At 57.5% G+C, this 27588-nt stretch overlaps 1 protein-coding gene across 6 annotated transcripts in view; it reads left to right on the forward strand.

The window, feature by feature from the left end:
* The window catches only part of FRMPD3 (FERM and PDZ domain containing 3), a 59023-nt gene that overhangs the window by 11108 nt on the left and 20327 nt on the right, over positions 1 to 27588 (forward strand). Inside the window, exons 2-12 of one of the 6 annotated variants that reach the window (XM_068205225.1) lie at positions 16811 to 17030; positions 18972 to 19134; positions 19377 to 19479; positions 19836 to 19881; positions 21037 to 21141; positions 22159 to 22266; positions 22760 to 22891; positions 24336 to 24455; positions 24579 to 24715; positions 25482 to 25605; positions 26221 to 26310. In XM_068205225.1, coding sequence (XP_068061326.1) covers positions 18984 to 19134; positions 19377 to 19479; positions 19836 to 19881; positions 21037 to 21141; positions 22159 to 22266; positions 22760 to 22891; positions 24336 to 24455; positions 24579 to 24715; positions 25482 to 25605; positions 26221 to 26310 — 1116 coding nt within the window. In that variant the 5' untranslated portion in view covers positions 16811 to 17030; positions 18972 to 18983. Of the gene's footprint in view, positions 1 to 15358; positions 15556 to 16810; positions 17031 to 18971; positions 19135 to 19376; positions 19480 to 19835; positions 19882 to 21036; positions 21142 to 22158; positions 22267 to 22759; positions 22892 to 24335; positions 24456 to 24578; positions 24716 to 25481; positions 25606 to 26220; positions 26311 to 27588 lie in introns of those variants that run through there. The other 5 variants (XM_068205226.1, XM_068205224.1, XM_068205229.1 and 2 more) reach the window with 5 other exon arrangements.

The raw sequence follows: 27588 nt of genomic DNA on the forward strand, positions 1-27588 counted from the left end.
GGCGGCGGGAGGGGATGCTGGGACCGGCACAGCAGTGCCTGTGCTGTCATAAATCTGCCTGGCATCAGTGCAAAGAGCATTCCCGCTGACTTATGGCTTCTGTGCTCCCCCAGCATAGGAAACAGCGTCTCATGGCTGGCTCTGCTGGCACTCACTGCGTCATGAGCTGTCCTTCCTCCGTGTGTGACATCAGCGAGACACGGAGAGTGGCTGCTGCCAGGAAGGTGAGGTGCTGGGGGCAGGGGTGCTGTGCTGGCACCTCAGACCCATGGCAGGGTCCAGTGGCTCCAGCAGCACAGTGAGAAGCAGCTGTTCCCACACAGGGAAGCTGTATGGTTAAGGCAGAGCAGTGTCATGTCAGCTGTCACTTTTAGTCCCACCTTGCACTGCGGACCAGGTGGTGGCCAGGTGTGAAATGGTGCCACCCCTGTTGTGCCACCTCAAGGCCCTTGTGTCGTGTGTGTTACCCTCCATCCCTGCAAGCTGGTGCTTGATCCTGCCAAAGCTGCCTTGTGCAGAGCTGAAATGGCTGTCAGGGTCCTCTGCCAAGGATGGCACCACGCCTGTGGCACTGCTCAGCAGTGGGGCAGCCACACTCACCCCTGTGGCTCTGGCACCAGCTGTGCAGTCCACTCAAGGCCTTGGGGCTGCAAAACAGACCCGTGGTGGCAGTGGATAGGGCTGGGAGAAGCCCAGAGCAGCAGAGCACAGCCAGGGCTGTGCAGGGTGGCACACTGAGCCCTGCTGCTCTCGAGCCGGTGGTGCCAGGCCTGGGGAAAGCCATTGTCCCCATCCCAGGGAGGATGTGCTGCAGCAGGACAGACCCTGCCTGGTGAATTGACACTCACAGGTTCCCCTTGAGCCTTACTCTAACCAACCTTGTGGCTGCTGCTCTCCCAACCCATTCTGGGTGTTCTACAGAGGTATTTTTCCCCCAATGCCATTCTCTGTTGTTGCCTCTCTCCACACTTCTGCTCCTGCTCTGGGAAGTCTGACCTGTCCCACCCCAGTGCAGCAAGTGTGGGGCACTGGGCAGCACTGGGATACCCTGCTCTGCTCCTGGCAGCACCTCAGCCTCTTCTCTGCACTCTGGGTCTCGTTGGCCAAGTGCCTTCTGCTTCTGTGCCTCAGTTTCCTTGTTCTTGCAAGGAGAATGAGTGTCTTGCAGTGTTTTGGGTGGAAAGGGAAATGCCATGCAGCATCTCTGTCCCTGATGTGATGGTCACCAGGCTGTGGTGGCCTCCTAAAGCCCCTGTGCCCAGGGAGGTCCCTCTCCACCTCTCGGCACTATAAATAGATGTGATGCAGCTCTTGGCTAAACAAATTTTCTCCACAGCTCTTTTCTTTCCTACTCAGAATTCAGGGAACATAATTTTGGTAACCAAGGTATTTGCATAATCAGTATTTTGTGGTAATTGCTCCCTTTCAGAAGAGGTGCTTATCATCCCATCGGGTTTTGAGGAGCTTGTGCTGTCTTTGAGGCCATGCAGGGAGGTGGTTTCCGAAGGGGAGTGGCTGGGCTGCTGCCCTGTGGTTTGGGGGATGCATCCCCCGGGATGAGCAGGATCAGAAGAACCTTTTGCCTCTGGGCTTCTGCACCATCAGCGATCTGCTGCAAGTCCTTTCCTCCCCCCTGTGCCTCAGTTTCCCCTTAGTCCCAAAGTCTCTGAGCTGGGAGGGAGGAGATGCCCCAGTGCAGAGGGACACAGGGTCTCCATCTCTGCAGGATCTGCCTTCCCAGGGCCGCTCCTTCTCTCCCTGATGCCGCGGCATGGAAAAGCAGCCCTTGGGAATGGCTTTGCAGCGCTTTTATAGCCACCAGCCCAGTGGAGCAGGGTGGGAGTGTGGGGCTGTCACCCAGCTGCAGGACACGCCACTCCATGGGGAGACCCTGGCTCTGTGCCCCGTGTCGCTGTCACTGCAGCTCTCGGGGGGCGAGTGGTAGCCAGTGCCGGGCGTGCCAGCGAGCCACCCTCGCCGCCCGGCAGCGTGACTCACTCCCCGAGTGGCAGCTCCCACTCGGCAGCGTTTCCAAGGAACCCAGGAGATGTCTCCCAGTAGCAGCGGCTGGAATGGGGAGCCCGGCACCCCGACCTCGGGGCTGGGCAGGCTGGCAGCGCCCTCCCTGCCAAGGAGAGCCGGGAAGCAGCCGGGGCAAGGAGCGGGCAAAGCGGGCAGCCTGCACCGGAACGAAAAGCAGCCCAGCCTGGTGTTTCCCCGCACTGGCAAAGGCTGGAAAGGCTGTGAGGAGGGTGGCTGCCGGCTGGGATGGGGCAGCGAGCGAGGGAAATGCCCAGCTCTGAGGGCTCAGCCAGCCCCGGTCCTGGAGGGGAGGCGGGCAGCCAGCGCTCTGCAGGCTCGCAGGCTGCTCTCAGGTTTGCTGCCATTCAGCCTCTTCTGGTCTTCAACACTCCTGCCTTGCTCTTGCAAAGCCCAGGTGTGCTGGGCACAGCTCCTGGCTGCCTGTGGGTCTGGGACAGGCAGTGATTCAGGAACCAGCCCGGCAGCGGTGCGGAGGTTAAAGCATCCCTGTGCTCCCTGACTGCAAGAGGGAAAACAGCGTGTCCTGTTCCTGCGCCCGGGCAGCGTTGGTGCTGCCTGACCTGACTGCTAAGCAGGGGCTGGGGCTCCTTGCAGCACTGATCTCAGTGCTCACCGAGCCATCCCTGCCTCCTTCTCTGCGTCACTCCCCGGTCCCCTGCGCCGCGAGCGTTCCCGGGCTGGCTCTGCCGTTCAAACCCAGCTCCTCTCCTGCCTGCTCCATCCTCCTGCCTTGCTTCTGTGCTGCCATCAGCCAGAGAGCAGAGGCTGCTCCTGCCCCGACTGTTTCCCCAGCTGTATTCAGTCTCTATTTATCTATATAAAATTCTATGTCATTCATTGTCCTAGAAGGCTGGCAGGTAATTCTGTAATTACCATCCCTCCTATGGAGCTGGCCTCTCCTCTCTCCCTGCTAGTTGGATATCCTCTCCAAGTTTAATCCCCTGGGAATTTACATTGTCTTTGCAATCCCCAAGGGAACAGTGCTGCTAAATCCAGGCCCCAGTGCTGGCCTCTGGGAAGCCCTTAATTCCCTTTCCCATTAGCAGAATGTCCAATTAACAACCCCTTGTGACTCCTCTGCTGGTCCTCCTCCCCACAGGAGAGGTCTGGGGCTGGCTGTGTGGGCTTGGATAAGATGGAGTCCATGCCCTCTTGCCAGACAATCCAGCCTGGAATGCTGGGGTGTGCCAGCACTGTTTGCCCCACACCCTGCAGACCCCCTTCGATTCCTTCCAGGGGTAGGGAAGGCTTCAATCTGCTTTGCATGCACCACTTTGCCTCAGAGACTCCAAAGACCCCCCCAGTCTCCATGGAGGTTTCTCCTTGCAGGCCCCCCAGGCCATCTCATCCCATCCCTCATGAGCAGGGTGGGTGGTAGGAAGGGGTGAGGCAGCACTGGAGCATCTCCCAGGCTTGGGTCTCAGAGCATTTGAAGGGTCCTTTCTTTTGGTGAGGCAGAGGATGCTGTGAAGCACTTCAGTGCTTCGTTGTTTCTTGTGCTTTGCTTTTTTCCCCTTTAATAGGAGTTTTATTCTGTGCTTGGAGCAGCTGGTGATTCTTCTGGCTGCTGCCACATCACCTTTGAGCAACGTTCATGAGACTCCTTTCCACTGCCTGTACAGAGAACTTGAGCAGAGGAGCCCTGGGTCTGTTCCTGCTGTAGCCCAACTGATGAGAGAGACATTTCTGAGAAGGCAGGAGACACCTGGTCCTGCCTGGGGTGAGGACACAGGGAAGAGACCTTGGGAGCTGTGGGGGTTCACACAGGGTCTGTATAATCACAGCCAGCAAAGCACGGTGTGTGTCCCACTGATGGGTAACAGCAGTAAAAGGATTATTTTTGAGATTTATTTCTTCTTTTAAAAGGTGCTTTCCTCAATCAGAATCCTCAAGTTCCAGAGGGGAGCCAGGCCTGAGTTGGGGAAGGGAAGAGAGCATCCCCCAGGGTGTGGGGGCCTTTCCAGAACTGTGGGTTCCTCTTGGAAGGAAGAAAGGCTGCGGCAGAGAAGCTGGATGCTCCAGTCTCAGCTCCCATCCCTTGGCTCTGTAAGAGGGAGATGCTGAGGTTTGCTTTGTTTCAGCTCTTCAGAGGAGGTCCCTTAAAAAGGGAACATCTTCCCTTGCTGCCGTTCGGGCAGGGTAAGATCCCGGTTAGATACTCTCTGCTGATGTGATACTAACGACTTGCCTGTGCTTCCCTGCCCCTGGCAGAATTCCTGCAGATGAGGTGCCAGCAGGGATGCTGGCTGTGTGGGTTTTACAGCACCACTGAAGCAGGGCTGAGGCTGTGGTCAGGAGGAATGCTGCTGGCATCCAGCCAGCGGCACGTGGGGCACTTTGAGCTGACAGTGTCTCATCACTTGCTCCATCCTGGCGCCTGTTCAGCAGAGGGACCCTGTGGGAATGGCTGGAGCAGCAGGTGTGCTAAGCACAGCTCCTGCAGGCCCCTCTGCTGATGAGGTGGCACTTTGTTACCCCAGCTCCAGCACAGGCTGCTTTCCCAGGAATCACCTGCTTGTCATGAAGAGCAAAGGCCACGTAGAACACCGGTGGGTCTCTCGGTCCCTGTGTGATTTGGGTGCAGAGCCCTGCCCCTGCCTGTCCACGAGGGAGCAGAGGAGTGTCTGATCTGCCCATGCTGCACAGGGTGTCAGTGATGCCCCCAGGCACAGCTCTGAGGGGAGTGGGAAGCACATCTCCATCACCAACACCGTGTCTCTGCCTCAGTGGACCCAGGCATAATTTGGAAACTGCCCCTAGACCCTGAGCTTCGTATTGCTGGTAGCCTCCAACATATCCTGACCACTCTGTGTGCAGCAGCAGGACTGATGGGGCTGTAAAAAGGTTACCAGACACTTGAGAGCATCTCATCTCTGTCCTGCAGATTTGTGGTACCACCTGTCATGACCAAAATGCTGCTGGGTAATCCATCCCCAGTGTGTGCCCCGGCTGGCACGGAGCCATGGCTCCAGGAGATCTGCTCCTCCTTCCTGAGCCACTGGCACTGGTGTCAGGATTTGCAGATGCTCCTGGCCAGAGGGCTTTGTCTCTCCTGGCTTTTAATTGCCACAAGGGTAATTGGTTTTGTGCTGAGCAGGGAGAGTCCCTGAGCTCTTGTTCCTCTGCAGCAGTCATGCAGCTCCCTGCCAGCAAGCTGAGTGCTGAGAGGGTGCCAGAGCATCCCAAGGTGGGAGCTGAAATCCTTCCCACTCCTTGCCTCAGCCCCCAGCTCTCCCGGATGGATGTCCATCCTGGCCTCAGGATGGAGCTTGCAGCTCTGTCTACCCATGGCAATGAGCTGCTGGCAGCCAGGAGGAGTGAAGGACCAACTGGCTCATCTGCTGAGAGCATTTGATTGATGTTGTTATGGTTTTGATTACCTTTTTTATAGGCTAACAGAAGGATTTTAATCTGAACAATGAAGTAAGAAATGAGAGAAGCTGTGCCTGGAACTTGACGAGGAGGCAGCGAGGGCTGGTGGCTCCTTGTCCACATCCTTGGGAGGTGGTTTTTGAGCTGTTGGCCAAACCGAGAATGTCAGGTAGAGGTGTTCCTGGCCTGATCTTGCAGGAATTGCAGCTGCCTCTTGTGTTATTTACAACACAGCTGGTGCCCAAGCAGCTTAACCCCAGCCTCGCAGCTGCCCAGAGCCAGGCGCTGCCCCGAAGCGTTGATCTGAGCCGGCGGAGGAAGGGGCAGCAAGCTCTGAGGCCAAGTTCAGCTCTCTCTGCTGCTTTTTGTGACTCAGGACAAAGTCATCTGATGTGTTGCCACCAGTGGCTAGGAATTGTCATTCTCCAGAAGTGCCAAGGTGACAGCTGTGGGGACCACGGGCGGTGTTGGTCCTGGCTCTGCGATGCTCTCTGGATGTGAATGTGGTGTGTGAGCAGGCAGGCTGGATGAGAGAGCTGCTGCTGCTCTGCTAACTGGGCCACCTCTCCTCTGAGGCTTCTCTGAGGCTCTACCGGTGCCCTGCAGAGGGTTCATCCTGCCCCAAAATTGATTTGCTTCATATCTCTTGGTGAAGGCAAAGCAGCGGTGCTGTAGGCAGATCTGTTTGCTTCACTCTCCAGGAGCTCGAGGGCACAGGCCAGGGCTGGTAGCACGTGGCAAGGGAGGGGATGCAGGGCTGTGTCCCACAGGACTCGGCCAGCCTCACCAGGACTGATGTGAGGAGATGTTCTGCCCCATGCCAGGCTCTCCATGCCACCACCAGATAGTTCCTGGAGGGCTGTTGCAGTGTGGGTGTCAGGTGGGCTGGGGCTGTAGCACGGTGCCTCCATCTCCATCCTTCCCCCGTGCCTGCCCCGGCTCCTGGTGCTTCAGTGGCTGCCAGGTGGTTGTTTCAGCCTGGTCCCATCAGCCTACCATGGTCTGCAAAGCCCGTGGCAGCAGGCCATGAGTGTCTGCTGCAGGAGAAGATATGCAAGGGGCCAGGTGACAAAAGCAGTGGCCGGCACCCCTTGGCCAGGGGAGTGCCCAGAGAGGTGATGGAGTGGAGGCAGCTCCCACACGCCAGGCTCTGAGTGCTGTGGCACGGCAGGGGTGCCACAGCCCCGTGGCAGTGTGGGCTGCAGGGTGTTGTGCAGGAATGTGTTGCAGCTAATGCTGTGTGACAGTTTGACACGTCCTCCCGGGCCAGCCAGAGCTGACATGTCATCTCCAGAGCTGTCACTCTGCCTGCCTCACCACGGCGTTGGCTGTAAACAGGCGGTGAGGGGAACGCTCTCCCTGGTGTGTGAGGAGGGAGAAGGGCTCTGGGTTTATTTGCATGTCCTCAGATGATCAGGCCCATCTCACCTGGCACTGGGATGTATCCTTCAGAGAGATGGAGCCAGCTGGGGCAAAGGCAGAGAGGAGGGGGTTCTAACACCCCCTAATCCGAGGAGGTGATGCCGAGCACCTCCCTTAGATGATGCTGGCACGAGCAGAGCATTGCCTGCCAGCCCCAGCAAGGGGTTTCACACCCACCCAGGCAAGCTGGGGCTGCCACAGTGCCTTGGCTGGGGAGCCAAGGGCATGGCACAGGCTCTTTGGCACTGGGGTAGCCACTGACCCCTGGGAGATGCTCACATGGGGCCCAGAGACGGCTCTGGAGGCAGCTCCTGCCCAGCCCCACAGTTAAACGTGGAGCTGGATGTGGCATTTCGCAAGTAAAATGCAGGAGCAGAAGGACACAATGCTGCCTTTCCCAGGCTGCTGAACTTCACCCAGGATGTGAACAGTGTCCTGTATGGACCACTGTCCCCTGGCAGGAATTCTGAGGTACAAGGTGCCCCCGTGGACCAGCCCTGGGGGATGCTTGTGATCCTGTACCTCCCATTTCTCTGCTCTGCCTGCTGCTTTTGATGCTCTTCAAGACCATTGAGGCTCACAGCACTGAAACCCTTTCTCTCTCAGAGAGAAGCAAATGTGGCACACGCCCAGGGGAGCAGAATTACCGGTGTGTCTGGGGAGGCAGGGACTGGAACCAGACAGGCTCTGACAGCTGCTTCCAGGAGGTCTGAGAGAGACCAAGCAGTGTGTCAGCCACGCACAGCTTGTCCTGCACAGCATCAGCCCCCGTTTTGCCTGGCTGCTTTTGGCATGATCAGCCTGTCCAGGTACCAGGAATGCCTGGCTTTACCTGTCCTGGCTGAGAAACACATCTGGGGCCAGTGCTGGGGTGGCAGCCATGGGCTGCTTCCTTGTGGGATGAGCAGTGGAGACGTGCCAGTCCTGGCAGTGGGACTGGGAAGCAGCATGTGTTTCCAGGCTGAGTCATGCTGAGGATTGTGTCTTGTTCCTTGTTACGGGTCCAGGTACAATATTCCCTTGGCAGAATCAGCCCATCCTCCCTCTCTCCCCAGTTGTGTGTGTGTCCGTCCGTCCTTCCCACCTCCTTCATGCAGCAGCAGAGTAGCACTTGTGGGGGGGGGAATTAAAATCTCTACCTGGAAGCTCTGCAGGGCTGTAAGGTCAGGACAGCAGACACTGGTGCTTGCTATGCAAGGCACGGAGCCGGTGTGCTGGGCGAGCAGGTACTCACTCAGCTGCAGCTGCAGGGCTGGCTTTGGGGTGGGGACTTGCATCCATGGGAGGGGGGAAATGATGCTACCAGGGCCAGAAGGGGTGGCAGGCAAACAGTGGATCGAGACACACAGCTCCTGAGTGGGACTTGCTGTCCTCTCTGCCAGCCAGGCAGTGGGAGCTGCAGAGAGGGACAGGGCACCTGCACTGCTCTGTCCCCCCTCACTGAGCCATCTCTGCTCAGCTGCTCTGTGTCTAGGTTCTTTTAGCTTTGATTCAGCTCTGAAATTGCCTTGGCTGAAACTCTGTCTCTATTGTTTTCAGTCTGCAGAAGCATCATTGAACGTGTCAAAAAGATAAATTGGAGAAAAAGAGAGGAAGGAAAAAAAAAAAAAAAAAAAAAAAAAAAAAAAAAAAAAAAAAAAAAAAGAGGCGTGCAGTGCAGTTGGTGAGGAGAGCCATGCTGGTTGTGGTTTCCCAGAGCAGCTGGCTGCCTCAAGCCCACACTCCCTTTCCAGAGGCAGCTCCTTGCAGCTCTGTCCCCTTCTCTGCAGGACTGAGACACCCTTCCAGACATCCTCCTTTACCTTCTGCCAGAGGGCTTTTCCCCCTTGGCAAAGCTCATTTAGGCTCATTTAGGCTGAGCATCTGTCCTGCCTGAGCCCTGTCTGGGAGCATGGTGAGCAGTCTCTGAGACCTTCTCTCTGTCTCTGCCCTGGCTGGGGCTGAGACACCGAGCCCAGCCTGGTGGATCAGCCAGAGCCCCATAGCAGGGCTCTGGACATGAACAGAAAATAAGTAAGATGGGCAGCAAGAGGGGTCCTGGGTGTGGGCAGGGGCTCAGAGCAGACCTGTGTGGGTCCCCAGGGGTTTCACTTGCTGGTGGCCTTGTGCACACCTTGGGGTCCAGCACCAAAACACCTGGTCCAGGGTCCACGGAGCTGGGAAAGGTCTGTGCTGGTCTGATGGGTCAGTTTGGGCTCCAGACCAGGCTCTCTCAGGAGATCAGGGGGCCCCAGCAAAGGTTTGAAGAGGGCTCAGGCTTCTGCATCCCTGGAAGGATAAGCCTGAGGGATGAGGTTTGGGGTCTGTTTGGGGTAGCATGTGGTTCTGCAGGACATGGTGCTGTCCATGAGCCAGCGCTGGGGCTGTGGCATTGAACAGCATGGGGTGGGTTGCTGTGTAACACCTTCATAATTGCTAATTACCTCTGGGGAGGAGGGGGAGGCACCTGGGAAAGGAGCTGGCAGTGAGTTATGGGAGGTTGCAGAAGTGGTTGTTGCTGCTGCTGAGGACGCTGGGGCAAATGAATAACCTGTTAAATAAAATGTCAGCCAGGAGCGGATGGGAACTGGCATTGCTTTTTCCACTTGCACTTTACAAAATGAATCTCCCTGTGCGTGGTTGATTTGCTTATTCAAAATAGGCCGTGGTGGAGGGGCTCTCCTGCTGAACCCGCTGGCACCAAAGGCTAAATTGTGTAAATTCCGTTATCCAAATGTTCCTCTGAATGGCTGCAGTAATCTAAGGGCATAATCCATTGCCAGAGGAGAGGGGTTTTCAGAGCCTAATTCCCTTTGTTTATGGAAACAATGAGAATATGAGAAATGAAGCTGAGAAATTGCCATTGAGCTCCAAGCTGCAGACCAATTCTGGGAAAGGTGAAACCATTCCCTGCCCCAGTTGTCTTTCACACCTGAAACGGGGAAGATTGATCTGTGTGAAAACTCCAGGAGGCAAATACCGAGTGGGTTCCATTAGATAAGGCTGGTTTCAAATGGAAACTGATTTGCATGGGCTGATTAAGCTCATTACTACAGCAGGAACTCAGAAAATCATCAGATCCCTATGCAGCAGGAGTGCTGAGGTCTGCTGCGATGACGCTCGGCGTGCAGCGCTCGCCAGCACTGCTGTGCCTTCAGCAGCATCACCCAGGAGTGCACCCAGGACATGGCCAGTGGTCACTCTGCTACCAGCACCAGCCTGAGCTGGCCAGCTTGTGACACCAATATTTATAAATGATTTGGCCTTGTTTAGAAACCTATTGGGGCATTTCTCTCATTACAGGTGCTTTCAAAGCGCCCTGCTGAGTGCACTGCTGCCGCCCCACAGAGCAGGGGTGTGGGCAGACCAAAGCCGTGGGCACCCACAGCATGTGGGGAATGAGCACCTGGCTCTTGCTGATGCTCTGGTCCTATCTGGTACCCCAGGGACCAGAGGGCTGTGCTGGCAGCCCCTTCTCTGCCACAGCCAGGTGAGTGTGACCTCAGGTGCTGCCTGGGAGCTCTGGCAGGGTGGGGAGACTGTGTGCCAGTGGGCGACCAGCATGGAGTTGTCCCTTGGGCTTTCCCCTGGGGACGGTGTGTGCGTGCATCCCACAGGGAGCCAGGTGCTTGTGTCCTGTGGGGGACCATGTTTGTGTGCATCCCCCGGGGACCTTGGGGCATGCAAGTCAGATCGTGCTGTGCCAGGAGCAGTTCCGTGTCCTCATGTCTCTTTCAAACTGAGAGTAGATTTAGATTAGATATTAAGAAATAATTCTTCTCTGTGACAGTGGGGAGGCCCTAGCATGGGCTGCCCAGAGAAGCTGTGGCTGCCCCATCAATGGAGGCGTTCAAGGCCAGGTTGGATGGAGCTCTGAGCAGCCTGGTCTGGTGGAAGGTGCTGCTGCCCATGGCCGGGGGTTGGAACCGGATGAGCTTTGAGGTTCCTTCCAACCCAGGCCATTCTGTGGTTCTATTCCTGCAGCACTTCCCCAGGTGAGCACCTTGTGGTGCCCTGAGGGTGAGGAGTCACAGGGCTGTACACAAACTGGTGCCACCTTCCAAGGCTGCTGCTGCTTCTTCGGTGCAGCATTTGTACACCCACGTGTTGAAAACAGAGTCCACGTGGGCAGGTGTGCCTCTAAATATATATACACCTGGCAAACACACTGCACTCATGAGCACACATGGACTCTGCAGTTTGCAGAGTCCCCTCCTCGTCCTGCACCCCCAGGAGCACCCTGGCACAGGCAGCAGAGCTGGGAGCTGATTATGAAGAGATTATAAAGAGGTATAAACTGAGCCTCTCTGCTAGAAAGGCCAGGAGCCCCAGGCTGGAAGCATCACACACAAAGGCTCCTCTGCTCCTCTGCATTTTCTCTTTTTAATGTTTTTGCCTTTATCTTGCATCAGCTCAAGAGCTTTACTAAGCCCTGGAGCACGGAGAGGGATCCTAGAAAAGGCAGGGGCGGAGGGGGACTCTGTGGGACTGTGTTTGTCACCTCCCATATGCAGGTTCCTGTGTAGCTCTTGACAGGGCTGGTGACAGTACTGAGGACTTGCTGGGACAGTCCCTGCTGCTGCCACACAGGCGAGCTTGTGGGCCAGTTGTGTCGCAGCTTGGGGGACCATCTCACCAATGCTGTAGTGCCAGAAATGCTCTAGTGTTTGCCACCTCTGTGTCAAGGCCAGCTCTCACCCTGGATGGGCTGGCAGGGCAGGGCTGTGGGTTGCTGGAGCTGCTGGGTGAGCTCTGAGTCCAGCTCAGGCTCCCTCTGCACCCAGGGGCTGTCACGCAGCCGTCTGAGCTGGGGATGGCGTTATCTCTCCTGCTGTCCTGCCTGCTCTGGCATTCCTTCCCCCAGGTCCCTTCCTGCCCTGCTCTGTGCTGTGCTGGGTGGAGATAGGAGTCCAAGTCATCCACTGAGGAAATTGCTCACTGTAAATCCACAGTGATAGTCCTGGGATTCCTGAAGGCCCAGAGGAAAGTGCTTGATTGGATTTTCAAGCTTCTCTGCCAGCTGTGGGAGAGGAGGGCTGACAGCATCCCTGAATCTTCCTCACTGGTGCCTGGGAGGGGATGCAGGCTGTACCTGCTCGCTAATGGAATGTAAAGGATGTGTAAATCTCCCGCCTTATTTAACTCCCTCCTGAACTTTATAGGCAGCGATAAATTTCTCCTCCTGCAAATCTGCTGGAGCAAGGTGGGCCTCGGGTGCCTGGTGCCCAGACAAGTGTGGGGGGAGCCATTCTCCTGCTGCTGGAGAGGAGCTGCTGTGCCATGCAGCAGCCAGACCCTGGCCCTGAGGAGCTCTGGGGACACACTGGGTGCACTTGGGGGCTCTGGCAGGAAAGGCTCCGTTTGGGCTCAAGCTGCCTCTGCCAGCGTGAGAGGTGCAGGATCACCTGGGGCTGGTGCAATCCCCCTCCTGCCCACGGGGCCAAGGGTATTTGCCTCCAGTGCCACCAGAAAGCAAAGTCAATAAAACACAGAGGGCTCCTGAGTTAAAAGCAATAATGGACAAGTGGAGAGTGGCCAGGCTGGTGGGGAACTGGTATCACTCCAAGCCCCCATCGTGCAGCTGAGCATCACACAAATAATGGAGAAAAATGCTGCAAATTTTATTCTATTGCTCCTTATCTCTGATTAATCCTCTTACGTGTTCATCTCATTTTATCCCAGTGTTGACTGTCTGTTTATTGTATTTCTGTTGTCCTCACAAAGACAAAAATCCCTCTGAGTCTTGCTTAGCTGGGCAAGGGGGGGCTCCTGCCTGCTGGCACCAGTGGAGCACCAGAGAGGAGAGGACCAAGGTAACATGCCCGTGATCACCACAGCAGATGGTGGCAGAGGAGGGGCTGGAAACCAGGTTCTCCCAGGCCCTAGATTAGTGCCCAGCTGCTTGGGCATCCCCAAATGTAAAGAGAGATACCCTAAACAAAACTGTCCCATGGTGTGCTGTGGTTTGGTGCCCGTGCTCAGGGCATGTTCTCAATGCACTAGAGAGGAGACAGGCTTTCCTCTTCACACCCCTCTCTCACTGCAGGCAGATTTGTTAGAGCCCTGCAAGGGAAGCCCTGCCTGTCTCAAGTTCCTCTTCTCCAGCCAGGCTCTCCAGCTCTGCTCAGTTTTGCCAGCAGCCCCGTGGTTCTCTACCTGCTGCTGGCTGGGTCAGGAGCACGAGCCTTCCATTGCTAAAGGATTTTGCTTTGATCCACTTCTCCAGCTGGGGAGAACAAAAATCCCTTAAGCAGCCAAAAATCATAGGGAAGATTGGAGGAGAAATTTTTTACCTGAGTGGGAGCCCCTGGTTGGAACAATTTAGTGGAGGAGGATGGTTACTGTAACAGCATCAAACAATTTGGAGGAGAATGGTGTTTGTAATGTGGTGGAAACTTGAACAGATGAGGGAACCCACTGTCTTTGGGGGGCATTTATACAGGTTCCACAGCACCCCAGCCTGTCCCAAATTTGTGCAGGCACGGCCAGACTGTGTGAGTGAACAATCTGGAGGTTGTCATCATCTCACACTCAGCATCCTTCACTCCTGCAGGTGCTGAGTGCTTGCCCTGGGACCCGAGGGCATCCAGTGGCACACTCAGCTGCAGACCCATCTCTGCCACAGCCACGTGTACCTAGGGCAGCCCATGCACTGTGCCAGCGAGGTGGGCTCAGGTCCTCTCTCCTGCTGCACATTGATCAGACAGCTCTTGGTGTAAATTCTCCCAGGATCGGCAAACTACAGCAAGGAAAATGTGGAGGCCTCTGGCTTTAGTAGCTGGAAATTGCTTTTCAAACCCAGTAGAATTTCCAGCCTCCCCAGCATCCTGTGGCAGGGAGCTCCTGGGATTAATTGGTTTCTGTGTGGCAAAGTGCTGCCTTTTCCATCTGTAAAATCTCCTTCCACAGGTGCCTTCCAGTTCTCATGCAGTGCCAGCTCCCTGCCCGCTGTCAGGCTGCTTTTAGGGACCATTGTGGTCCCTCTTCTCCTTTCTAGCCTGGAGATCCCAAGTCCCAGATGGGGAAGGCAATGTCTGTGTGTTTTTGCCCATGGAAAGCAGGAAACAGGCTGAGCTGCAGATTCTCAGCGGTGCATCTGGCCGTGCCCCCCAGGGCTTGTTTCAGGACAGCCTTTCCTTCTGCAGAAGCTGTTTCTTCTGGTGACCTGAGTGTGGCTGGAGGTTGTGGTGACACACAGGGTCTTTGCTAGCCATGCTTATACTCTATTTTTTGTAATTGCCATCATTACTTTGAGAATTTTTGAGCCCCTCCTGCCCCCAGCACCTTGTTGAGCTGGCTCCACTCCTTGCCAGGGGCAATAAATCCATCTCTGCCACCCCCAGGATATAACAGGTCCTAGGATTTCCAACTAGCCCCCAACCTGCCTGGCCCCTGAGCCTGTGTTCATCTCTAGGTGAGATGCCAGGACCATTTCAAAAGCTGCAGGCTGAGCAGCAGAAGGCTGCATCTGCTGCCCAGAGCCAGGCTGCGGCTGCTGCTTCGTTATTTACAGCTGCCTTTGGCTGCTCATCAGCTTCTCCAGCAGCTCTGCTGGACACTGCTCACTGGCTGCTCGTCCCTGCGCTGAAAGCCAGGGGTATTTGTCCCCTCAGTCGGGTGCCATCTGGCACCCCACCTTTGTACCAGCAGCGCACCCGGCTCACCTGCCAGCTCAGGACAGCCAGCTCCCTTTGAGGGGCTCTGCTGGTTTTAAACTGCTTCCCAATATTGACAGCAAATCCAAGCTGGAGCACAGGGGGTAAAGTCGTGGGCCATATGGCAGAGCCGCATGCAGGCTGCATTCTCCTGGCTGGGTCCATGAAGGACTTCACCCGTGAAGGCCAGGGTTATTCTGGTGCCCTTAGTGTTGGTCTCAGCCAGGCTGGCACCCCTCAGTCCAGCTCTCCTCACTTCTCTCAGCTGTTGAACACTGCCAGAGCAGGGGCAGCATTACCAGGCTGGGTCTATGTGGCCGAGCAGCTCCTCAGGAAGGACAGCATCTGTTTGCCCATGCTGGGGGTGTCTGACACCTAATCGTGGGCCAAATGGCATCTGCCAAGGTGCCCAGATGCCCTCTGGGTGCAGATGCAGGGCTGGTGGAGCAGACACACGTCTCAGTGGATCCCGTGCCAGCCAGCTCTGCCTGCTCTGCTTTGTCCCCGCTGTTGGTCCCCACGTGCCCTGGCAGCCCCACGGCTCCATCTGAGATGGAGACCGGGGTGTGAGGCTGGAGCTGCCATATGTTCCCCATAAAAACCCTTCTTGGCCTGTTCCCCGGCGTTTCCTGCCGCTGCCACACGTGCTCAGGATCCCACATGCCTCACAAGCCGCTCACCAACTGCAGCCCGGCAGATGGAGGAGCTGGGCATGGCTTTGCAGTAGGAGAGGCAGGACTCTGCAGGCTCTGCTTGTTCTTGGGCTGTTCACAGCAGCAGAGGAAGGGGGAGGAGAGCTGGCACCCATCCTTGCAAACTGCCCCTCTGCAAAAGCGACAAGACCTTCCCATACCCACTCCCCATCCTGGAGCTGAGCTGTGAGCCCTTCCTCAGCTGCACAAAGTGTTTTTACCCAGTGCCACTTGTTTAAAGCCAGTTGGAAATGGTGTGAGTGTCCTGGGTAGACGGAGACCATCGTTCCTCCCAGGCAGGTGGTACTGGTTTGTTCTGGTGGCAGATGGCCAGTCAGCATTAAGAGCAAAGGCAGAATATCAGTCCTCAGAGGGAGCAGAGATTTGTTGTGGTAGGAAATTAAAAACGGATGCGTCAGCTTTTGGAGTGACTCCTGTTCTGCCTTTATCTGTTTGGGGGGGATGAGGGCTCCGTGTTCAGCCCTGTTCCGTGGCAGGGAGGTGTGAAGGTGCTCAGGAAGCTGAAGGCACATCCCTTGGTGGTGGCTGTATCATGATGGGCAGTGACTGCACCGAGCTGATGTCTCTCTTACCTTGGGTGGCAGAGTGTGACCAGATCAGTGCCAGCTCTGAGGTCAGCAGATGAGTGTCCCAGCCTCAGGATATCTTCGTGCCACATCAGTCGAGACACCATGAAGAGCCAGATGCTCCCACAGGGGTACATCCATGGTGGGCTCCTGCTGCTGCTGGGCACAGAGAGGTTTCTCCTGATAAGTCCTTTTACTCTGTGCTGAGCTGTTTTCCAATGACTGTGCCTCGATGGCATTGTGCCATGGTGGACACCGAGGACACAAGGGGATGCAGAGCAGGCTCTTGGGCTAAGGGTGGGCAGCAGGCAGGTAAGGACACAGGCAGGGTGAGGACATGGACATAAACAGCCAATGGCTCCCTGCAGTGGGATGGGGTCAGTGCTGGCCCGTGCCCACCAAGGTGGTGGCAGGTGTTCCCCAAGCAGTGTGGCACCAGGGCGAGGCTGGGTTTGGTGCTGCTGATGGCACCAGAGCTGCTGAGCTCCAGGGATTGTTTCATATCCTCAGCTCCCTGCTGCGAGAGCCTGCCCATGAGCTTTGCTGCCCAGAACAGCTCTCTGCCCAGAAATTAAAAGAAGAAACACAAAAAAATCAGCCTCCAAGGAAGTGATAGCTCCTGGGGTGCAGCCAATTACCAGTGCTAGGGAGAGAGCTACCTTACCCACTGCTGCTGCTGGTTTCTCTGACCTCTCGCTCTGGTCCAGGGTGAGCACACGTTAATCCCCAAGCCCGACATGAGAGAGCTGCCGCAGGAAGGACGTTCAGAGCCACAGCCTGGAGAAGGCATGTTGTACCTGCTGCTGAGCATATTACCGCTTCTCCAGGAGTGGATATGTCCTGCTTAGGAGGACGCTCGTCCTCTTTTATTTAATTTCCTGGTAATGCTTCTGCAGCGTCCAAGTCTTATCAGGAGAGGAGCAGCTTAAGAGGCCGGTAAAGGAGTTTTTATTGTCAGTATCCATCTCTTTATTCCCCTCTTCCCTTTGACGCTGGATGGCAGGGCAGGCTGGTTGTGGCTGAAGTGAGGTGTGCTTTCTTTTCCTTTTGTGTGTTAAAGCTGCAAAGATTTCCCGGCTAACCAGTTCTGATGGTAATTTCGGCTGCGGGAGACGCTGCTGTCCCTGGTCCTGGGCGGTCGCCGGCTGTGGCTCAGCCGCGGGTTCCGTGGGGAGGAGTGAGGGTGACACCGACGCCCCGATTGCACACAGAAGGACAGATCTGGGGACACAACTGGGCAGCTCTGGTCTGGGACTCGCCACCCACTTTGCTGTGACTTGGTGAGCAAACCCCTGCCTCTGTTTCCCCGGAGCCATCGCACTGAGCTCAGCCACATCTCCGAGGCATCCCAGTGCTTCGAGCCCTGCTGCTCATCCTCGTGTTCATCTGCTGGGGGGCTTGTGGCCGGGGGACTGCAATGGCTGCGGGCAGCATGGCTGGGATGAAAGGAGCAGTGTCCCCTGGGAAGGCAGCAGCTCGGTGACTGCTGTCTTGTGGCAGCCAGCTCTGGCATTCTCCCTGGCCATGCCAGGCGTGTGGAGACGCAGTGCTGCATTCAGTCGCCTTTTCAGCTGCGCACAATGGCCTTGGATAACGTTTGTTTGAGAAAATTGGTTGAATCGCGTGATTCTTTTTGTTGTGGTTGTTACTGTTGTTCTTTTAAATGCTCATGGGAGTAGCAGAGCAGCTAATGAGGCGCAGAGACAGTCGCTGGGGAGATGGTCTCGCCGGTACTTCCCTGCAGCTGCACTCTCCTGGCGCTGGAGCTGGCTCTGCTCCTGCTGGGAGCGCTGATGGGTGCGGCACTTCCCATGCTCGGGGGTGCCCAGACCCTGCTGCTCCTCACCAGTTCCCTTCCCCAGGCCTCACCGTTTTCTTCTCCAGCCCTGTGCCGCTGCATGTGGGAGGGGAAAGCCACGAGCACCCATCCAGCTGGGTGCTGGGAATGGGTCACCGGGCTGTGGTGACATCCCATCGTCACACAGCGCAGCTCACCCATGGCCAGAGCTGTATCCCTGACCCTGGGCAGACTCACCTGTGCTCAGAGCTCTCCTGGCTCCCGTGGCAGACATGACATCCTCCCTTAGAGGGTTTTGGGTGGTTGCCTGGGGATCAGGCTCAGCACGGGGCTGTCTTTGCTGACTGCAGTGTCCTCAAGCCCCAGGCTGTGTGTGCTGGTGTGGAGCTGCCAGGAGCTCCTGTCCCCTCCAGCCCCACGTGCTGTCCCTCTTGGCTCTGCAGCAGGTGCCAAATGCAGCGCTGGGAGAAGATGGGGGTGTCAGAAATGCAGACAGATAGCATTAGATGGATGATGCATCAAATCCTAAACTGATAAGAGATGGAACAATTGGTGTGTTGTCAAAAGGCCGGGAAGGATCTTTTTTAAGTAGACTAAATAGTCTGGACAGGAACAAGCAATGAGCAGCACAGAAACAACAGCACGTTCACCACTTTGTTTTTCTGGCTGGGCTGTGCGTGTTGCCATCTGTGCTGTGCTCCGTGGCCATCCCGTGGTGCTGGGATTGCTCCCCCATAGCAGGCTCACAGCCTGGAGCCATGGCTGGCGTTGCTCTGGGATGCCTAGGGCAGCTTTGACATGACCTTGCCCTGGGCTGGATCTTCCCATCTTCTGGTTGTCTCCACTCCAAGGAGTCCCTGAGCTGGTGGTGGAGATTTGGTTGGAGTAGCACAGCTGAGCCTGCCTTAATCCCAGTTTTTAGACTGGCTAAACTTGTTTTCACTTATGTCTGATATTGTTGAGCTGTGTTACACGGCATGAATAAGCCAGCCCTGGGGTTTGCTCTTAAAGCTCTGCAGAATGGCAGGGAGAGCTCTCGGTGCCAGGGCCGCTGTCTCCCCTGACCCTCAGGGAATGGCCAGAGCCACACCACCAGCAGTTTACCCCCCACACAGCTCCCATCTAATGGGCTGCAGTGCTGGGGCAGGGGTGGGACAGTGAGGTGCTGGGAGAGGATGGTGATTTACCCTTGTGTGGCATCTCCATGAATGTGCCCTGCCTGAGCTGCTGGTGCTGTGGCAGGGACAGGCACTGAGCAGCACGGCTCTGCACGGGAGGACGGGGCTGTGGCCATCCCAGGAAGGGACTGGGAGTGCTGGGAGTGCTGCAGGTGGAGTGGGGCTGCCCTGCAGCCTCAGAGGGCTCGGTGCGGCGGGCAGGGCTGCGGGGTGGGGTGCGTTACAGCCTGTCCCTGTGGTTGCAGCGCAGCCATGTGATGCCGGAGGAGCGCGGTGGCGATGATATGGAATGTGGGCAGCTGCCTTCGGACACGCTCCGACAGGTGACGGTCCAGCGCCACCCCCTCTACGGATTCGGCTTTGTGGCTGGCAGCGAGAGGCCCGTGGTGGTGCGGTCGGTGGCAGCAGGTAGGGTGTGGGGGTGGTCCTGGACACAGCTGCAGCGTGCCAGGAAATACAGCGGCGCTTCCCCCCGGTAGGACCCCTCCCTGGGCTCCTGTCCTCTCCTGTCCCCTCTGGTGGGCCTGCAGGGTGTCCTCCACAGCCACATACGTGGGCAAACGCTTTGGGGATGCTTGGGACCCTCCTGCTTCCCCTCCACCCCGCAGCTCCGGGATGCCTGGGTTGGCCCTGACCCTCTCTCCTGGCAGGCGGCCCCTCTGAGGATAAACTCCTGCCAGGAGACCAGATCTTGGCCATCAACGATGAGGATGTGAGTGAAGCCCCCAGAGAGAGATTCATCGAGCTTGTCAGGTGAGGACAACACTTGTCCCTCATCGGCTCTGGGGAGGGGCTCGTGCCAGGCTGCTGCGCTCGTACCAAAGCCTTGCAGTGTCAGTGCACGCCCACGTCACCAGTGGTCACTGCTGGGGTGGGGAATTCTCAGCCTGAGCAGGGGGAGAGCCTTGGAGCAAGTGCCATAGCCCTTCCCAGCTAGCCAAGTGGGAAAGGATCCACAGCCACGTTGTCAAGCACCCCAAGGAGCCCACAAAGATCCCAACCACCTCTGGGCTGGGAAGGGTGGCATGTGCTCTCAAGTAGCCAGTTGCACATGTTGAGGTCCATCACCATAAGGTCCCATCCATCTTAATTTCTCCTTTCTGTCACAGGAAGGCTAAGGACTTCATCATCCTCACAGTCCTGCACACCCACCAGGTGAGACTGGCAGGGCCATGGCCAGCTCCAGGGGAGCCAGGACAGGGGTGAAAAGCCCTTTTGGAGGCCGAGGCAGGGTTCCTGGAGACCCTGGGAGACCACTCAGGCAGCTCAACTGATTTGTTGGACCCATGTCCCACCACCCCAAGGCTCTTCCAAGCTATGGGGTCTGAGAGCTGCCACGGCCCCGTGCAGCCATCTCCCCATCCTTGTCACCAGGAGGGAGGGAGGGAGGGAAAATATTCCCAAACTCATCCGGTTTGCTGAGCACATCCCGTGTGTCTGATGGAGTAACCCATCGTGCCAGAGGTGGCAGGGAGGGGTCGCTGCTGGCTCGGGAGTCCCTGCGGAGCTGGGAGGGCCGGGCTGCAGGAGGGCTGGAGATGCTGCGGGCACCAGCAGCGATGGTGCACTGGGGCTCGGCGCCCTTGGCCCTGGGGCAGACCGAACTGTCACGCCAGAGGCACCGTTTGTGCTTCACCGGGTCTTTGATGTTAGGAAAGAAGTGTGAGAGCTCCCCTGTGCTCCCCTCCTCTCCGGGAAGGAGATGCCCCCACCCAGCGCTGCTCTGTCAGGAGTGGGGGCGAGTGCCACACTCCAAAAAAGCCTTTTTCCTCCTGGCCCGGGATGGCCGCCAGCCAGGACAGGCAGCTCAGCTGGTGCTGGCACCATCAGACACGCACAGCTCTGTGGCACGACTGTCTCTGTGCTGGAGTATGTGCTGGCTCTGCCACCAGAACATCCTGCAGGGATGCCCGGGGTCCTGCCATCTCCCTGGGGCTGCAAACCCAAGGGTTCATCTCTCTCATCCAGCCGGTGCCAGTGCCTCCAAGCAAGACCTGGCTGACGTCTGCTGGAGCTCAGCCTGCACAAGGAGTGCCAGGCACAGGTGCTCACTGGGGTGCAGCCTCCCTGCCACACTGATGCTGCTGGTGTGACTTCAGGGGCTGGGGCTCGTCGTTCTGGCCCTGTCTGCAGTGCTGTGTAACCACAGCCAAGGGGATTTGCTTTCCACCCTCCCCATTTCATGGTTTGCTGCCCACTCCCCATGATCACACTGGCTCCAGAGGGGTTTCCTCTGGGCCCCGTGTCTGCCTTTCCCCACGCCATGGCTCCGAGGGCGGGCAGGTGATTTACCCAGTGCTCTCTTTCCAGTCCCCCAAATCTGCTTTCATCAGTGCAGCCAAGAAGGCGAAGCTAAGGTCCAACCCGGCCAAAGTCCGATTTTCCGAGCAGGTGACAGTCGGCGAGACAGACCCAGTAAGTCCTGCCCTGCCTTCCTCTGTGGTTCAACCCCCTGAGGTGTCCCCAGGCCCACAGGGTGTGGGGTGGTTGGGGGCCACAGGGCTCCTCTTCCCTGATTTGGGCTCTGCAGGTGAGAGCAGCTGTCTGGCCTGGGGAGTCCCACAGTACAGATGCCCTTGGGCACAGTCAATGTGTTGGGTCACCGCTGGGGGACTTTCTGTGGGCGTCCCCTGTCCCTCTGAAGGAGCCCCAAAAACTGGCCTTAGAAACCTGGTCTCAGCTGAGTCCCCCTAAGCAGCCAGGGGAGGCATCCAGGCAATGCCAGTGCCTGCTCTAAGGAAGATCTGTGGCTTCCAGCCTGATCCCAAAAGTTTTGGAGTGCCTCTGTGTGGGACAGGGTGACCAGGGCACTGCTGAATGGCTGTGGAAGCTGTAGATTTCCAGCCCAGTGCTTTTATCTCTTAATTGCAGAAAGGTTTTATTAACAACAGAACAAAACTGAAAAAAAAAACCCTGTAAAGCACTTCTAGCATGTTCTATTTTTAAGGAAAATCAATTAGGTAATTATCTGATTGAAATGCTTCTCACCAAATAAAACCAGCCTTCTCCCAACTTCCTGCAGAGGGGATGTGCAGGGCTGAGGGGGGATAGGTTTGGGGTGAGGGTCAGGAAAGGGGGATCAGCTCTGAGCCACCCCGGCCATACCTCCTGTCTGGGACACCAGCTGGGGAGCGGGACAGGCTGCCAGGCATGGCACTGGGATGTGCTGGACAGATGCTCTGTTCCCACTGCAGCTGCTGGGAGCTGAGGAGGTGAATCTGTCAGGCAGCTCTGAATTGCCTCAGCTCTGCGCTTCTTGATGTCTCGACAGAATGCTGGGTTTTCAGGGGAAATGTGCCTCTTAGCACAAAAGCCCAGAGCAGCAGAGGGTGCCACGAGTGCTCCATCACTGACACTCTCTCCCCACCCTCCCTCCGTCTCTCCGTGCCCCCCACCCTCCTCGCCTCCCCCTTTGCTGGCCCCACATGCCAGGACATGTTGAAGAAAGAAGCTCTCCTCCTCATTCCCAACGTGCTGAAGGTTTTCCTGGAGAACGGGCAGATCAAATCCTTCACGTTCGATGGCCGAACCACTGTGAAGGTGAGCTCCTCTGCTCCCCCCACAGCACCGTGACACTCCTCTCCTCCCACCTGCCCAATCCATTTTTCCTCTCCTGCTTCCCGAGCACGAACAGCAGCGCTGGGCTGGCTGCAAGCCACTCTGGCATGATGGATGGCCGGTCTGCCTCCCCAGGCAGCACGCTTTGCAGCTGGGAGGGATGGGGCTTGGCTGGCTCTGCCTCTCCTGCCTTCTCTCCTTGCTGTGAGCCTGCCCTCCAGCCAGGCTGGATCTCCTGCAAGTCCACCTGCCAGGGGCCAGCTCCCTCAGCACCACCCGGGGTTACCCCAGGTGCTGGGGCTCTGGCTGCTGCTCACCTCCCGCTGCAAGGTCACTGGTACCATCCTGTGGACCCTCTCAGCCTCATCCTGGCACGGCCCCAGTTGCCAGGGGCGAGTGGGCTCTCCATGAGGTCCCAGCTCCCCCTCGGGAAGTAGCCAGTGCCTGGCACCCAAGCTGTCTGTGGTGTTTGCAGGACGTGATGGTGACGTTGCAGGACCGCCTGTCGCTGAGACACATCGAGCACTTTGCCCTGGTCCTGGAGTACTCCAGCCCGGAGCAGAGCCACCGCTTCCTGCTGCTCCAGGACAAGCAGCCGCTGGCCCACGTAAGCTGCTGGGCGTGGGAGGGTGTTGGGATGGCCCAGGTGAGAGGCTGGGCACCGAGAGCCTCCTCTTCCCCCAGTGTGGGCTTGGCTGGTGTAGGCACACAGTCTGTGTCCCTGGGATGGGATGGGATGGGATGGGATGGGATGGGATGGGATGGGATGGGATGGGATGGGATGGGCTGTGTGTGAAACACAGTCTGTGTCCCTGGGATGGGATGGGATGGGCTGTGTGTGGCACACAGTCTGTGTCCCTGGGATGGGATGGGATGGGCTGTGTGTGGCACACAGTCTGTGTCCCTGGGATGGGCTGGGCTGTGTGTGGCACACAGTCTGTGTCCCTGGGATGGGATGGGATGGGCTGTGTGTGGCACACAGTCTGTGTCCCTGGGATGGGATGGGCTGTGTGTGGCACACAGTCTGTGTCCCTGGGATGGGATGGGATGGGCTGTGTGTGGCACACAGTCTGTGTCCCTGGGATGGGATGGGCTGTGTGTGGCACACAGTCTGTGTCCCTGGGATGGGATGGGATGGGCTGTGTGTGGCACACAGTCTGTGTCCCTGGGATGGGATGGGCTGGGCTGTGTGTGGCACACAGTCTGTGTCCCTGGGATGGGATGGGCTGTGTGTGGCACACAGTCCGTGTCCCTGGGATGGGATGGGCTGTGTGTGGCACACAGTCTGTGTCACCGGGATGGGGCTGTGGCCCAGCCTCATCCCCAGTGGGCACAGCTGTGAGAAGCAGGTGAGCAGCACTGGCAGCAATGAGCCATGGAGTGCCCAGGGGCACTGACCAACCACCAAAGGGAACAGAGGGCACACAGTGCCATGCATGAACACGAGGGTATAAAAGGCTGGGCTGAAGAACAGGAAGGGTGGATGCTTGCAGCCTTCTGAAGAGGTCTGGTGTTGCTGTGTATGGGCAGAAACCTGAAGCCTTCTGAAATTGTGTGATGATACTTTGTGTATTGTGGCCATCTCAAATGTGACATGTGCTGTGACAGGCTGGGATTGTGCTGTGGGGTGGCACAGCCTTTCCTTCCCTCTGGCATGGTCCTGCAGGCTCAGGGGTGAAAAGGGTGGCCAGAGAGGGAGACAGACAGGGTTTTATCTGTGCCACACTGACAGCATCATGGAGCTGTTCTGTGCTCCAGCCTGGGCAGCTGCAGACAGCACTCATGAGTATCCTTGGCTGGGAGAGGCAATAAGCTGGCACTGCACAGAGCCGGGGATAAAATGGGGATCATGCAGCAAACATTAGCCTAAGGGGCATAAACCCTACAGCACCAGGCAAAGCTGTCACACCAAGGAAGGCTGGGACGTTGCTGGGATGCAAGGTGGTGCATGGAGGAGAGAAATGAAATAGAATGCCAGAAGAGAGGAGAGGGCATCTCGTGCCCTTCAGCCAGTGGTTCCTGGGCTCACTGCTCCCCTCTGCTCCTGCCAGGTTGTGCAAAGAACACACTACCACGGCATGAGATGCCTCTTCCGTGTGAGCTTCTTCCCCAAGGACCCAGTGGAGCTGCTGCGCCGGGACCCTGCAGCTTTCGAGTACCTGTACATCCAGGTAGGGACTGGGAGCTGCTGGAGCTCGTTGCCCACAGGTCTGCCAAGGCTGAGCCCTGTGGCAGCACCCCTCAGGTGGCAGTGCCCTGTCCCTGTCTGAGGACACCTCTTCTCCCTTCTGCAGAGCCGCAACGATGTGATCAAAGAGCGCTTCGGCACAGACCCCAAGCCAGAGATGCTGCTGGGGCTGGCTGCCCTCCACATCTACATCACTGTCTCAGCCACCCGCCCCAGCCAGAAGGTCTCCCTCAAGAATGTGGAGTGAGTCCTCCTCCCTGTCCCCAGGCTTCCACACAGCCCTCCTTTGTTGTCCCTTCCCTGTGTCCCTGTGTCACAGAAATGTTTCGGGGTGCAGAGCATGAGATGCCCTGAGAGCCCCCCAAGCTGGGTGGTGGCTCAGGGGCTTGGCAGCAGTGACAGCCAGCCCCTGGTCCCACCATGGGGCTGTGTAAGACCCCCTCACACTGACATGCAGCAGCCAGGGCTGGGGACATTTGCTGTCAGCCCAGGATCATTTCCATGGGAACCCGGGCTGATTTTCTGCCTGCATCCAAGGCAAGGAGAAGGCTCTGTGGCTGCCTCAGCCTGTCACTAAATGCTGGCTTAGCCCTCCTGTGCCTCCTGGGGGACCTAAACCCATACCCAGCCCACCTGTGCAGCTGGCCTTGCCCAGTTGGCGCAGGGAGGAAGGAGGGAAGGGTCACCCCAAGAGGACCCCATAAGAGGTTTGGGAATTTGCCCTGCATCCCCTAAGCTTACATGAAGGTGAGTGGGAGCCGGGGTCTGCTGCAGAGCGTGGCACTGCTGTTCCCCAGGCTGAAGCTGGTAGCTGTGTCACCAGCCTGGGGTCCCATTCCCCTCGGGACCCGAGGGGGCTGCTGCTGCTCCGGCTGTGGCGCCGAGGAATGCTGGTGTGGCTCCAGCTCCCTCTGACGGCAGGAGGATGCTCTGGGACAGTTTTCTGTCCCTCTCTGCTCGCTGGCAGTGTCTCCGAGCTGGCAGCTCATGCAGGCTTCCCTCTCCACAGGAAGGAGTGGGGCCTGGAGCCCTTCCTGCCCCCCTCGCTCCTGCAGCTCATCAAAGAGAAGAGCCTTCGGAAATCCCTCTCGCAGCAGCTCAAAGCCCACCAGCACCAGCCTGGCGGCACCAAGGTGAGCCCAGCCCACAGAGTCCCTGTTCAGGGCTGGTGGGGTGACAGCCTGCCCCCCACCCCAGCCTGTTGTCCCCAGCTCCTCGGGGACTCCCGTTATTAAATCCCCTGGGATGGGAGATAAAGCCCAGACAGCCAGGTAGACAGTCTCTCTCCTGAATCCGCCTTCAAGAGCTGGTGTGGATTGCAGGGGTGCAGCGAGGATCAGGGCTGAGATCAGCTGAGGCTTGGCTGAAGTGGCACACATCAGCTCCTTGTCATCGCTGCTTCTGGGCTTGCAAAGCTCTGGAGGCAGTGACTGAGCCATCGCCCTGGTCCCTGCAGCCTTCACAGGGAGGGAGGGGGGTTGTACACCTCAGGGGGGTTATACACCAAGCACCGGGGCTCCTTCCCGGCTGTGCCTCTGCTCTGAGTTACCTCCCAACAGCTGCCCAGGATGGCAGGGGAGTGGAAACTGCCCTCACCCACCACTCAGACTCGCTGCCAGCACAGCCCACGCCCGGAGCTGCCTGACAACTGGCTGTGCACCCCTACCCGAGAGCCCCCGAGTCTGCCCCAGCCTCCTGCATCGCTTCCCCCCGTGCTCACAGTGATCACCCGTGTGGTGTTTGGTCAGGTCTCCACAGCCCAGGCAAAGCTGCAGTACCTGAGGATCCTGAACGAGCTGCCGACCTTCGCTGGGGTTCTCTTCAACACGGTGGGACTGGTACGGTAATTCAGGCTGGGCTGGGAGGTTTCTGCTCCTGAGTGTGTGCTGGGGGCAGCCAGGGAACACGTGGCTCCCACAGAAATCACTTCCCTCAGTCTCTTGCTCTGCCCTGCTGAGCTCCAAGCCCACCCAGAAAGCCTTGGAGCCTCTGCTGTCAGCAGGTCGTGTTTTCAGCTCTGCAGGATCAGGATCTGCCCTGCTCCTGCCAGCCTGTGGGGCAGCAAGATGACCTGCTCTGAGAAGCTGGAGGAGTTTCAGGCATGTGTTTGTAGCTCGATTGTGCCCTGGCACACCCTGCCATCCGTCCCGGAGGAGGGCAGCTCCTGGAAAAGACCACTGTGTTCCCTGTTTGCCCACAGCTGGGCTTGCTGCCCTGTCACAGGTGCTGCAGCCTGGTCACTACCACAGTGATCCTTCATCTCCACTGCTCACCCAAACCACCTCAGCAGGAGGAAAGCTACCAGCCCAAACAGGACCTGGCTCACCTTTCATCCCTCTCACTCCACCTCCTCCCCAGAGGTCCCCATGGAGGTGTCACCTCTCTGCCATCCTTCCCTTTACCCTCACCTGTGGTCTCAGCACTTCCCTGGCTTTCAGTGCTTTGCCTACTGGGTTCCATCTCTGGCAGCCTTTGGTCTGCTCTGCCCCTCACCTCACAGCTCAAAGGGCTGCCTGCAGGAAATCAGTGCAGGCACAACCTCGTGGTGTCTGCTTGGTGCCACAGCAGAGCAGTCAGAGCCTGCCCCTGGCACTGCCTGAGTGGACAGCATTTTTTTTATCTCTGACACCAAAGCAATGCTTCTGAGCCAGCCTGTGAGTTGAACTGTGTTGAAGTGGTAAAAAGTATTCCCTTATTATCTTCTGCAATGGTCTGCCCAGCTCCTCTTCCCCTCCACACCTGGCTTGAAGCATCCTTTTAGACCAAAGCAAGAAACATCCCGATTTCCAGTCAAGACTTTGGTCTTCTTTTCAGAAATACATTCAGTCCCTCCCTTGCTTCCTTCTCTCAGAGGCAATGTCAGATCAGACAGATTTGTAACACACTTACTTTAGTGTAGTGACCCCAGTGAGCCTGAATATTTCATGTGGACAGTCAGTTCAGAGCTTTACTTTTAAATAGCCTTGGCATCCTGCACACCACTCCCAGCTCTGCAAAGGGGCTCAGGGAGGCAGGTTGGTGGCACCAGCCTTACCTACTGCTCTACAAAAGCCATCCTGGAGCTGACCAGGCTGCCAGCATTGAGGCTTGGCTCCATGGAGAGAGCCAGGTGCAGC

The sequence above is a fragment of the Anomalospiza imberbis genome, chromosome 14 (genome assembly GCF_031753505.1).
Source record: "Anomalospiza imberbis isolate Cuckoo-Finch-1a 21T00152 chromosome 14, ASM3175350v1, whole genome shotgun sequence".
Taxonomy (NCBI): domain Eukaryota; kingdom Metazoa; phylum Chordata; class Aves; order Passeriformes; family Viduidae; genus Anomalospiza; species Anomalospiza imberbis.